General features: G+C 34.4%; 2 protein-coding genes across 2 annotated transcripts; both read left to right on the forward strand.

Annotated features, from left to right (window-relative positions):
- Positions 1 to 5,251: 5,251 nt before the first annotated feature.
- Positions 5,252 to 6,421, forward strand: LOC126978908 (uncharacterized). Its single transcript, XM_050828028.1, has one exon. It carries the CDS (start codon positions 5,252 to 5,254, stop codon positions 6,419 to 6,421), a length of 1,170 nt encoding a protein of 389 aa, XP_050683985.1.
- Positions 6,422 to 6,475: 54 nt separating this feature from the next.
- LOC126978909 (uncharacterized) lies at positions 6,476 to 7,396 on the forward strand. Its single transcript, XM_050828029.1, has one exon. The coding sequence runs from the start codon at positions 6,476 to 6,478 to the stop codon at positions 7,394 to 7,396; it is 921 nt and encodes a 306-aa protein (XP_050683986.1).
- Positions 7,397 to 12,165: the final 4,769 nt, after the last annotated feature.

The raw sequence follows: 12,165 nt of genomic DNA on the forward strand, positions 1-12,165 counted from the left end.
TTATTTTACGGAAGAAAATTAAGTGTATTTTAAATACTTTATAATTATTATGATGATCTGATTACTTTTCTTATGACTTAATAAACACTATTGGAAAATAATATATGATAATAAAATTAATACATTTGTTATATAAGTATCACTAATATCTGTAAAACTTATTAATATAAGGAAATTGTGTATATTAAATAATCGCTTTAGATTTATGGTTTGATTATTTTTCGTTTGATATGTAGAAAAAGCAGTAGATATTAATTAATATAGTATTTTCATTTGTGTTTTCTAAGCCTTTCTATTCTCTTGTGATTCTTATGTGGTCAGGAGGGCTTGCCCGTAGCCCTTAAGCCCGTCTTCCTCGTATTTATTGTAAGTATATAACTGTTAGGTACAATCAGGTATGTAAACGTGCTTTGGAACACAATATAAATGCAGCGTATTAACGTCCTGAAATCAAGCCATTTTGAGCCAAATCACCAGTCGTCACATTACTTGTATAGGTTTCGAATAATCTTATCGGAATATATGAAAGATGCAGAAATGATAAAAGAATGTTGGGAGAGTTTCTTGCGCCGCTTCTTCTTGTTGCGCCATTTGTTTCCGAAGCGGCGGTAGTGTTACAATTGACATCGAAAAGAATTCTTAAAGAATCAATTTTAAGAAAATAAATGACCTTTATGTGCCCAAATATGTGTGCGTGTCAATTTCAGAGAGGAGCGGTCAAACTTCTTGACGAAGGGTATACGTGGCCGGCTTCCGGTTGAGAGCCTTTGAGCCACCGACACGCCACGGGAATATTTTATTTTTATTGATATGAAAAAGTTAGCAATAATGGGTAGCAAATCACACACCTGTATAACAGCACAAGTTAAAGAAGCCAAACAACTGGTGAAGCCATTGATCTCTGTTGAAGTATCTACAATAGCGCATATAATATATCAAATCACCCTAATTAAGGTCTGTTTTCTGGTTGGCAGTTTTGGAACTCGCAAGTTTTTGGTAAATACTTGTGCAGTGTAACTCACTGCAACTTATGCCAGTACATGCAGTACCTATGGCATATGAGAAACACCGATATCACAGCTCAATGACTAATATTCATTTAAGACAGAAATTGATACAGATTCCGTTATTGAGTTGGCACCTGAAAATCGTTGTCGCGTATAAAATGTGTTTATTTCCTCCAAAATCGTTTTGTTGTCAATTAAAGGAATCGAAAACAAATGGCCCGCTGAGAGAATAGAAAGAAACCTCCCAGTATTATTTATCGTGCTCTTTAAAAAAGCCAATTACTGTTGCTATTTTTTTTTTATTAATAATAATTTATTAATCATAACTCCCAGTCTGTCCGGTCATCCTATTCCGAAGTCTACTTTTGCTGAATACTTAATCATCAGTTATTTAAAAGCTTTAAAAAATCATTTTTCTCTTCTCGAAAATTGATCTTGTTCAGTCAGTTCACACTTCACAGTATGAGATCAATAGATCGAACTTAGACTTTGCTCAGACTTTACTTACCTTTATCCAGTGGGAGGCTCCTTTGCACAGGATGGCTGCTATATATTGGTTACCACAACGGCGCCTATTTCTGCCGTGAAGCAGTAATATGTAAGCATCATTGTGTTTCGGTATAAAGGGCGCCGTAGCTAGTGAAATCACTAGGCAAATGAGACTTATATGTCTCAAGGTCTAAGGAGCGCGATTGTATGCCGCTCAGAATTTTTGGGTTTTTCAAGAATCCTGAGTGGCACTGCATTGTAATGGGCGTATCAAATACCATCAGCAGAGCATCATGCTCGTTTTGTCCCTTGTTTTCATAAAAATAAACCTACTTAAAACTTTACTGATTGTGATAAAATGCGAACTTGACTTTTGTATTCAGCTGTCTTAGCTTAAGATCAGTATTATTTCAGCTGTCAAAGACCATAAAAACGAAATAAAAGATTATGCTTAGCTAACACTTAGTAATGTTTTACCTGAGTAAAGTCTGAGCAAAGACTAACGGCCGTTCCCAATAAACTATCTACAGATAGAGATAAATTACTACCTTCTACTGTCAGTAATCCCGATAAGTCACTCTGATCGCCATATATGGGGACGCGTTAATTGCAATTTCCATACAAACTTCTATCGTTGGTAAGCTATACGTCCTGCCATTGACAGACAGCGTGTAGGGATAAGGATTGGGACAGAAACTATAAAATACATATAGTACTTAATATTCCGAGCGATATTATTATTTTATTTTCAGGTTTATTTTATTATTCAGGATGGTTTTTTGAGAAGGGCGGCGATGGCCAAGTCAGAAAAAACGAGACTTAGAGGAAAGTCGTGAAAGGAGTCATTCCCTCGATTTATAAGAAACCAATAACTGCATATTTAGTTTTTTTAAATTTCTTGAACTTTTGTCGGAAATCGACCCGAATGATCTTTCGAAAAAAATTACATCCTGTATTATTGGACCAATGGACGCTGTTCCTGATAAGGGTCAAGATTTGTAAAGATATGTATTACTAAAAATGTAAGGAAATACCAAATTATCTGTTTTAATATTTAAACACGGAAGAAACTCACCTCTGATTCAAACTTTTTGTTAGAAATCTTACTTTTTTTGTTGACATTCTTATTTATTTATTTCAAGGAATATCAACAGCTATTTACACAAAATAAAAATTTAGAGATAATTATAGATATTCACTCATGGACAATAGAAGTAGTAAGAAGTAAAATTATAAAGAGTAAACATGTAATATTACCTATAATCTAATAATAAGCACACTTAATATTTACAGGTTAGTCATTGAATTCAAAAAATGTTTTCATGATACATTATTTCACTGCTTAGTTTATTATAGGTGCAGCTAGCTCGCAAGATATAACTATTGCTCCGGTAGTTAGTAGATGATTGAGGCACATACAATAAACGGCTATAGCGTAGTGCAGTTGACGAAGTTCTCAATGAAATTGTCGAAAGAAGATCTGGACAATCAACCTTATTTTGAGCTATTTTCAAGAAGAAAGCAATGTCAGAGATCATACGTCGTTTCTCAAGCGGTAGTAAATGTTGCTGTTTACAATGTTGCTCGTAGGAATTTGAATTGTATCTTTCGTTAGTACGATAGCATAGAAAGCGTAAGAACTTTTTTTGAATCGAGATTAGAATTAGAATTCGAGAAATATATGTACAAGGGATTCCATATTTGAGAGGCATATTCTAAGTGACCACGAACGAAGGTGCAGTACAATATCTTCAGTGTCTTGACTTGATGGAAATCACGCGAGCTTCTTATAATAAATCCAAAGGCTGCCATAGCTTTTGACATAGTTAAATTTATATATTGGTCAAGTAATAGCTTCGAATCAAGTAAAACACCAAGGTCTCCTATTGTACTACTCCTCTGCACATTTTCACATTTCAACTGGTATTTGAAAAATATAGGATGCCGCTTTCGCGTGAATGCTACGCTAAATTTCGGGTTTAGGTCTAGGCTATGATCATCACAATAATTTTGCAATCGGTGTAGATCTTCTTGTAGTTCTATTGTTCTTTTACAAATAAAAAAAAATATGTATTTGGTATATAAAAAGGTAACTTTTCACCAATTTCGTGGAATTTTTCTTATGTGAAAAAAGTGGAAGTACTAAAGTTGTACATGTTTTCATTACAACTTTGCTATCCAACTTTTTTTTCATAGGACTTGTAGTTTTTAATGAAATCAAGATAAACCGTTTTATTCCCTTACCCCCCCAACCCTTCTATCTCCTTTATATATCCTATATCCCTTCCACTTCCCGACCTCAGACCGCCAAAAAACTTTTTTTGTTACATTCTCTTCCTTTTCCAATGGGTTTCATCCTTCTATTATGATTTAGTAAATATCTTTAGTAGCCAAATAAAATTAGTAAGATTGATATCTTAAAATTTTTTAACAGAAAAACAACCTATTTCAAAAACACTGTTCCAAACAAAACAATAGATATAATCTATTATATATATAAAATTGGAGGTGTGTGTCCCTATATTTCACCTTGCAGCCAAAACTACGCATCGCAGACCAAAAGTGTTTGTATGTGGCAATAGGTACAAGGTTCCCATTGTGCACTATGGTGGTTGCAAGTCGATAATTATAAGGGTGTAAAAGATACGGGGGTTGAAAGATGTTAACTTCTAGAATGATCTAGAAAATTCCAAAATGATCTGGGAAGTTCTAAAATGATATGGGAAGGATCGAATGAGAATATTCTAGAAAATTCTAGAATGATCCAGAAATGTTTAGAATGATCTGGGAAATTCTGGAATGATGTAGGGAGTTCTAAAATCTACGTTTAGATTCTGATTAAATAAGAATGTTCTAGAAAATTCTAAAATGATCTGGGAAGTTCTAAAATCTACATTTAGATTCTAATCGAATGAGAATGTTCTAGAAAATTCTAGAATGATCCAGAAATGTCTAGAATGATCTGGAAAATTCTAGAATTATATAAAGACTTGTAAAATCTACGTTTAGATTCTGATTGAATAAAAATGATTTAGAAAATTCTAGAATGATCTAGAAATTTATCGAATAATCTAAAACATCCAAGAATAATTTGGATATCTTTGGAATGTATTCCAAGGCTCTGATTGATCAAATATATTTGAAATGTTTGAAAAAATTCTAGAATCACCTAGAAATTTCTAGAATGATCTAGAATATTCCAGAATGTTTTAGAAATGATTTATATGCCACGGTTTTGAACGATTAAGAATGTTCTAGATTGTATGCTAATTTTCTGATCAATATAGAATGTTCTGGAAATTCCTCCAATGATCTAGAAAGCTCCAAAATGTATCTCAACTTTTTGATAGATTAGAAATATGCTGGATCGTTCTAGAAACTTTTAAAATTTCTTGAGATACTTAAAAGTCGAAATTATTAGAACAATCCGGAAAAATTAGTCGGTAGTGGGGATAATTTTTGCGACTATATAAGCCGAAATGTCAAACCCGTGCTTCAGTCGATTTTTTATAAGAATTGTATAACGAAAAAATAAATATGAAAAATTTAATTATCATAAATAACAGCGTATAGTGTTTTTTAAAGTGAAGAATCAAAAGTTTTAACGTGCAGTGTAATACACAATATTGTTTCTTTTTTTTTTAGTTTTTTTATTTTAGTGCAGAGTGAAAAAGGTGAAAAAAAAAATATTACTAACGATGCCGAAACGTAAATGCGTATTCTCACGTTCTCGAATTGTATCGAAAAGGCAAAAAATGTCACGGAGAAATGAAACTACAGACGAAAGAGAACAACGTCTCACATTACTTCGAGAAAATTATCATCAAAGTCGAAATAATCAGACTGAAGAGCAGCTTAATGATTCTAAAGAAACGGACCGAATCAGAAAAAGATTGCAAAGAAAAAGAAAGACAAATGAACAGGCAGATGATAGAAGAATACAAAATGCAATAAGAATGCGTGATCTTCGACTAAATGAACAAATGGAGGCTCAAGTTTCTAAAACAACTGTATATTCTGTTCGTCAAAAACGTCGGGAAAAATACAGTCTTGAACAAGAGGCGTTTCATTATAATCCTACTAGAAATTATTTTGAACATTCAAGTATAGTGATCGGAAGAATGAATGAAGTATGCAAATTTTGTGAAGCTAAAAAATTCAAAGGAGAAACGCAAAGTATATGCTGTTCAAGTGGCAAAATTAAATTACCAGAGTTAAAATCACTGCCACCGGAATTTCTAGAATATAAGAAAGGAGAAACACAAAATTCTAAAGAATTCTTACAACAAATTAGAAATTACAATGCATGCTTTCAAATGACTTCATTTGGAGCAACTGCAGTAATTGAAGAAAAAGGATTTAATCCAGTATTTAAAATACAGGGACAAGTATATCATAAAATTGGATCATTATTGTCACTCCCAAATAATACTCCGAAGTTTTTACAAATTTACTTTGTAGGAAATGAAGAAGACGAACTGGATCAAAGGCTTTCAAATTTTATAGAATTGCGTCGAGATATAATTCTTCATTTACAGCGCTTTCTACATGAAAATAATGAATTGATAAAGATATTTAAGACTGCGATGGAAAAAATGGTTTCGGATAGTTATAAAATAATAATTCGGGCAGATAAAAAGCCAATTGGCGAACACGAAAGACGTTTTAATGCACCTCAAGTAAATGAAATAGCCGTAGTTATGGTGGGCAATGAAAGTAGTTATAGGGATATTGTGGTACAACGAAGAAGTAATAAGTTGGAACGCATCGCTGAAACTCATCACATGTATGACGCCTTACAGTATCCACTAATATTTTGTCATGGTGAAGACGGTTACCATTTTAATATTCAGCATGTTGATCCACAAACAAATAGCTTCTTCCAAGGAATTTTACGCATATCGGATAATGGAGAGAGTGAATAATATATACAATCATATACTCAACTGTCGAAATTGTTTTTACAGTTTATTGTTGATATGCAAGCAAAAATAGAAGCAGAAAGATTGTTATTTATTCGTCTAAATCAAAATAAATTACGAACGGATGAATATATTCACTTACGAGATGCGGTAGCCAATGATGGGGATGTTGAAAATTTGGGACGATTAGTAATTTTGCCTTCTACATTCATTGGTAGCCCTAGGCATATGCTGCAATATGCACAAGACGTAATGGCGTATGTGAGAAAATATGGTCGTCCTGACTTATTCATAACGTTTACGTGCAATTCGTCATGGAAGGAAATTAAAGATGAGTTACAATTTGGACAAAAGTCACATGACAGACATGATTTAATTGCGCGCGTGTTTAAACAGAAACAAGTAAAATTCATTAATGCAATTGTGAAGAGTTGTATTTTCGGAAATGTTAATAGCTGGATGTTCTCCATTGAGTGGCAAAAGAGAGGGCTGCCACACTCATACAATTTAATTTGGCTGAAAGAAAAAATTCACTCAAATCAAATCGATGACGTTATTAAAGCAGAATTCCCAAATCCGGTTGAAGATCCTGTTCTATATGAAATAATCGTGAAACAAATGATACATGGACCTTGCGGGGCACTTAATATGCAATCACCCTGTATAAAAGATAATAAATGCTCAAAACGATATCCAAGATCATTTTTGAGTGAGACGCAAACGGGAGATGATGGATATCCGCAATACCGACGTCGACCACCGAGTGAAGGAGGATTTACAGCAAAAATTAGAGTACGGGGTGAAGAAATCGAAATTGATAATCGATGGGTTGTCCCTTATAATCCGTTATTATCGAAAATGTTTAATGCACATATAAATGTAGAGTATTGCAGTTCAGTTCAGTCAATTAAATATGTGTGTAACTATATTAACAAAGGAAGTGATATGGCTGTCTTTGAAATTACAAATGAAAATTGATATGATGAAATTTTAAGTTATCAAATGGGACGATATATAAATAGTAATGAGGCAGCTTGGCGTATATTGGGGTTTCCGATTCATGGCAGGGATCCAGCTGTTTTTCACTTAGCAGTTCACCTTGAGAATGGGCAACGGGTATATTTTACTAATCAAACAGCACAAAAAGTTGCAAACCAACCTGTTAATATTACGTTAACTGCATTTTTCGAATTGTGTGGAAGTGATCTGTTTGCTAGAACTCTTTTTTATGGAGATGTTCCCAGTTATTACACATGGGACTCATCGCGAAAAGTATTTAATCGACGAAAGAAAGGAGTTTCGGTTGAAGGATTTAAAGGTGTCTTTAAAGATAAAGCTATTGGTCGAGTATATACGGTACATCCAAAGAATGCTGAATGTTTCTATTTACGTCTACTACTTCATGAAGTACGTGGACCAACTTCTTTTGAAGATCTTCGAACAGTAGATGGTTACATTTGCGAAACGTATCGTGAAGCATGCCAGCGTCGTGGTTTATTAGAAAATGATAATCAATGGGAGCAGGCAATGAAAGAGGCAGCAGAAACAGCAACAGCGAATCAACTGCGAGAACTCTTTGCTATAATTCTAACATCGTGAAATCCTTCAAATCCGAATAGACTATGGCTGAAATATCGTGATAGTATGAGTGATGATATTCTAGCAAGACTACGTAGAGAAAATCAAGATATGAATATTACATTCAACGATAATATTTATAATGAAGCTTTGATAATTTTAGAAGATCGATGTTTCGCAATATGTAATCAAACTTTAGTTACTCTCGGAGTGCAATCTCCTAAAAGAAACGAATTAAGCGTGACTAATTCTGAATTATCAAAAGAACTTAATTATAATAAAGATGAATTGCAACGTTACATTGAAGAAAATGAACCAAAATTAACACGAACACAACGAATAGTATATAACACAATAATAAATCGTATTGAGACGAATGCAGGAGGAATAATCTTTTTAGATGCACCCGGAGGTACTGGAAAAACTTTCCTCATTAATTTGGTCCTAGCTACAATTCGGGTGAAAAATGAAATAGCATTAGCATTGGCATCCTCTGGAATTGCCGCGACATTAATGGAAGGTGGAAAAACGGCACATTCTGCACTAAATTTGCCATTAAATGTAGCTGAACAAGAATTCCCAGTCTGTAATATCACAAAATTTTCTGTACGTGGCCAAATTTTAATAAGATGCAAACTTATAATATGGGATGAGTGCACGATGGCTCATCGAAAATCACTGGAAGCGCTGGATAGAACATTACAGGATCTTCGGAAAAATACAAAACTAATGGGAGATGCTTTATTGCTACTATCAGGGGATTTTAGACAAACGTTACCAGTTATTCCAAAATCAACACCAGCTGACGAAATAAATGCATGTTTAAAGCGATAAATTTTTTGGAACAATGTTGAAAAGTTATCACTGACAGAAAATATGCGAGCGTTAATTACTGGAGATCCAAAAGCACAAGAGTTTGCCAACAATCTTTTGAAAATTGGGAATGGCACCTACCTACTAGATCCACAGTCTGGTAAAATAATTTTAACTGAAGAGATATGTCATGTGGTAGACACCGAAAAACACCTTATAGACAAAATTTATCCATCCATACAACAAAATTATTTAAATAAAACATGGTTGTCTGAGCGAACAATTTTGGTTACAAAAAATTATGCAGTAAAACGAATAAATGAAAAAATACAGGAAATGATACCGGGAGAGGAAAAAATCTATAAATCAATAGATACAATGATGAATCAAGATGAAAGTTTAAACTTTCCAACGGAATTTTTAAATTCATTAAACCCACCTGGTATGCCTTCTCATGAATTAAAGCTAAAAATTGGATCACCAGTCATATTAATGCGAAATCTTAATACGCCAAAATTGTGCAATGGTACAAGATTATGCGTAAAACAAATTTTGAACAACATCATTGAGGCAGAAGTTCTCACTGGCAAAGAAAAGGGAAACTTGGTTTTTATACCAAGAATTCCAATAATTTCGAATGATTTACCATTCTATTTTAAACGGTTACAATTTCCTGTACGATTAGCTTATAGTATGACTATCAATAAGGCGCAAGGTCAGACGTTCCGATTTTGTGGAGTTAATTTAAAAGAATCCTGTTTTTCACATGGTCAACTCTATGTAGCTTTTTCACGCGTAGGACAGAAAGAAAAATTATTTGTTTATGCACCAGAATGCAAAACTGTAAACGTAGTATATAAGAATGTATTTCAATAAAAATGTTTAGGATATCAGTTAATGTTAGATGATAAAAGATATTAATGTCAACTTAGTCGTAAGATTTTAATGTAAAAATAAGTAAGATCAATAAATTAATAAGAAAAAAGAAAACGTGTCTTTTATGTGAAAAAATTGTGAAGTAAGTAGTGATAGATTATTAACATTAACAAATAAGTATACAATTAAAAATGACCCAGCGAAGCGGGTATTCATAGCTAGTATGCACTAAAAAGTATAAAAGTAATTGCGTATTTATGATTATATTATTATACATTCTAAATTATTAATCTAATTCTAGTTACGATTATTGTAATTTTCAGTTTTTTTTGTTAAATATTTGTTTATTTTTTATTATTACTATTACTTGTTGAATATATTGGTTGATAGTAATATTCATAATCTCTATATACAAATACATAGTTTAATTCGTTTTTCAGATAGTTTTCGAAACCGGTATAACATTCATACCGAAAACTGTTTACGTTTTGGTGGAAAACGCATACCGATCACCGATTCATCTCTAACCTCTGTTGACTTATTAGTAAATGCGAGTATCAATCATTTTTTCATCTTTGTGTTGGGAATAGGATAATAATTGTTAATTATAGTAGGCTGAAGGCTCCCCGCTCCAGGCACGGCCGTAATTCGCTTCATCTCGCTATAATTAATTAATACTCATAATATAATATAAGTGGTAGGTAAGTACCACTATTCAAAAAACAATATTTCTCTCAATTCTTAATTTACTAATACATTTTTTTTTTTTTTTTTTTGCGCCCAAACAAGGGAATGGGCTACCCTCCGGGATAACGACGGGAGGGAGGTGGTGAATGCTCATGCATACCAACGCAGCCTAAGTCTGCGTTGGTTATGTGGGACTCACGTGAAACCTAGGTGCCTACCCACTAAACACCACCTGCAGTTGGCTTTGGGCAGGTGCCCTCTAAGCCTTCATCGAAGGCGACCTTCTCATGGGGAGAGAGAGGCGCAAGCGGCACTCCCTATGGAGTTTCCGCTGGGATATTGCACAGAGGGTGCTATCTAATTGGGACTAGTCACATCAGAAGGATGATCACAAAATAGAGGTGAATGCGTCTGATTGTCCCCGGATGCCAAGAGGCGTTCCAGGTCAGACGAGAGTTTGTTAGGGGGATCGGAGAGGGCGTGTCTGGGCCTCCTGACTTGATGACGTGAAGGAGGGGAGGCGGTATAATCCGCTGCCTCCTTAATCAGGGGATTTGGGTGATTGTCTGAGGACTTAAAGAAAGTTTCAGACAAGCACTTAAGGTGTTGTTGGATGGTGGGGAGCTCTAAGTCCCGGTGAAGGTCTGCGTTTCGAACACACCAGTGGGCATTGACAGCCTTACGGCAGAAAATGGATTGAACTGTTTGTAATTTGTCTATAATATTGGGTTTCGCATGAGCGAAAACTGGAGCGGCGTAAGTCAAAACCGGTCGAATGCAAACCTTGAAGAGTGTTCGCTTGTTCCTAAAAGACATTTTACTGTGCCTACCTAACATACTGTTTAGGCGGTACAGATAGAAGCGGGCGGTACCGGTCACCTTCTTGACGTGAGGCCTGAAGGTGAGTTGGGAGTCGAGGGTCACACCCAAGTACTTGGTTGTGGACCTGAAGGGGATAGGGGAGCCTAATAGATGAATGGGTCGATCGCGGCAGAAGCGTCTGCGCTTAAAATCAAAACGGACTGCGGAGCTTTTATCCGGGTTGACCTCAATACGCCATTTCCTAAACCAGTCACCTAGCTCATTAACTGACTGGAGCCTAATACATTTAGATGATTGAGACCTTACCACTTTACGCAAGTAAATTTTAACAGCGCTTTTTTAGCAACGGCTAGCGCCATCTATGTTAAAAGTATATTGTAATCAGAACAACGCTTTGCGCGGTAAATTCAAAGTCAAAGACATTTATATAATATTTGGTTTTAGGTCTACCAGTGAGTATGGCGTGGTATCGCATAGCAGTCTTTCGATATGGCAATAATAACATACGTTACTTTTGCCTTTGGCAACGGATTACTGTATTTAGTAGGCATCGTTTTCGATTTAAAAAAGTATCGAACAATCAATATCTTCCAAACGTGTATTCCGTAGTGTTTTGGCAACGGAAAGAAAAAGATTTATAAATATAAACATATATTTAAATTTCTCTTTGATAGGATTTAGGTTTAGTTGTAAAATATCTTCAAAATCTCATATAATTAAGGGAGCACTAGCCTTAACCGGTTTTCTTATTTCGAGGCGGAGCTATAAATAAATGTATGAAATAAAAAGTATATTTTTATATATTTTTTAATCATAATTATATAGAAATAGTATCACGACATACCCAATAACTATCGCCATTAAAATACTCAATTATTGACGCCTGATAAGTGTAATAGCTAATTGGTGATATCTAATGGGTAATATATACGTGCTCGACGAAAAATAAAGTTGTTAGTTTTGTTGTTAAT

Source organism: Leptidea sinapis, chromosome Z, assembly GCF_905404315.1.
Source record: "Leptidea sinapis chromosome Z, ilLepSina1.1, whole genome shotgun sequence".
NCBI lineage: Eukaryota > Metazoa > Arthropoda > Insecta > Lepidoptera > Pieridae > Leptidea > Leptidea sinapis.

Excerpts from the sequence above, each read along its gene's own strand:
- LOC126978908 (XM_050828028.1), top strand. The coding sequence starts at position 5,252 with ATGTCACGGAGAAATGAAACTACAGACGAAAGAGAACAACGTCTCACA.
- LOC126978909 (XM_050828029.1), top strand. The coding sequence starts at position 6,476 with ATGCAAGCAAAAATAGAAGCAGAAAGATTGTTATTTATTCGTCTAAAT.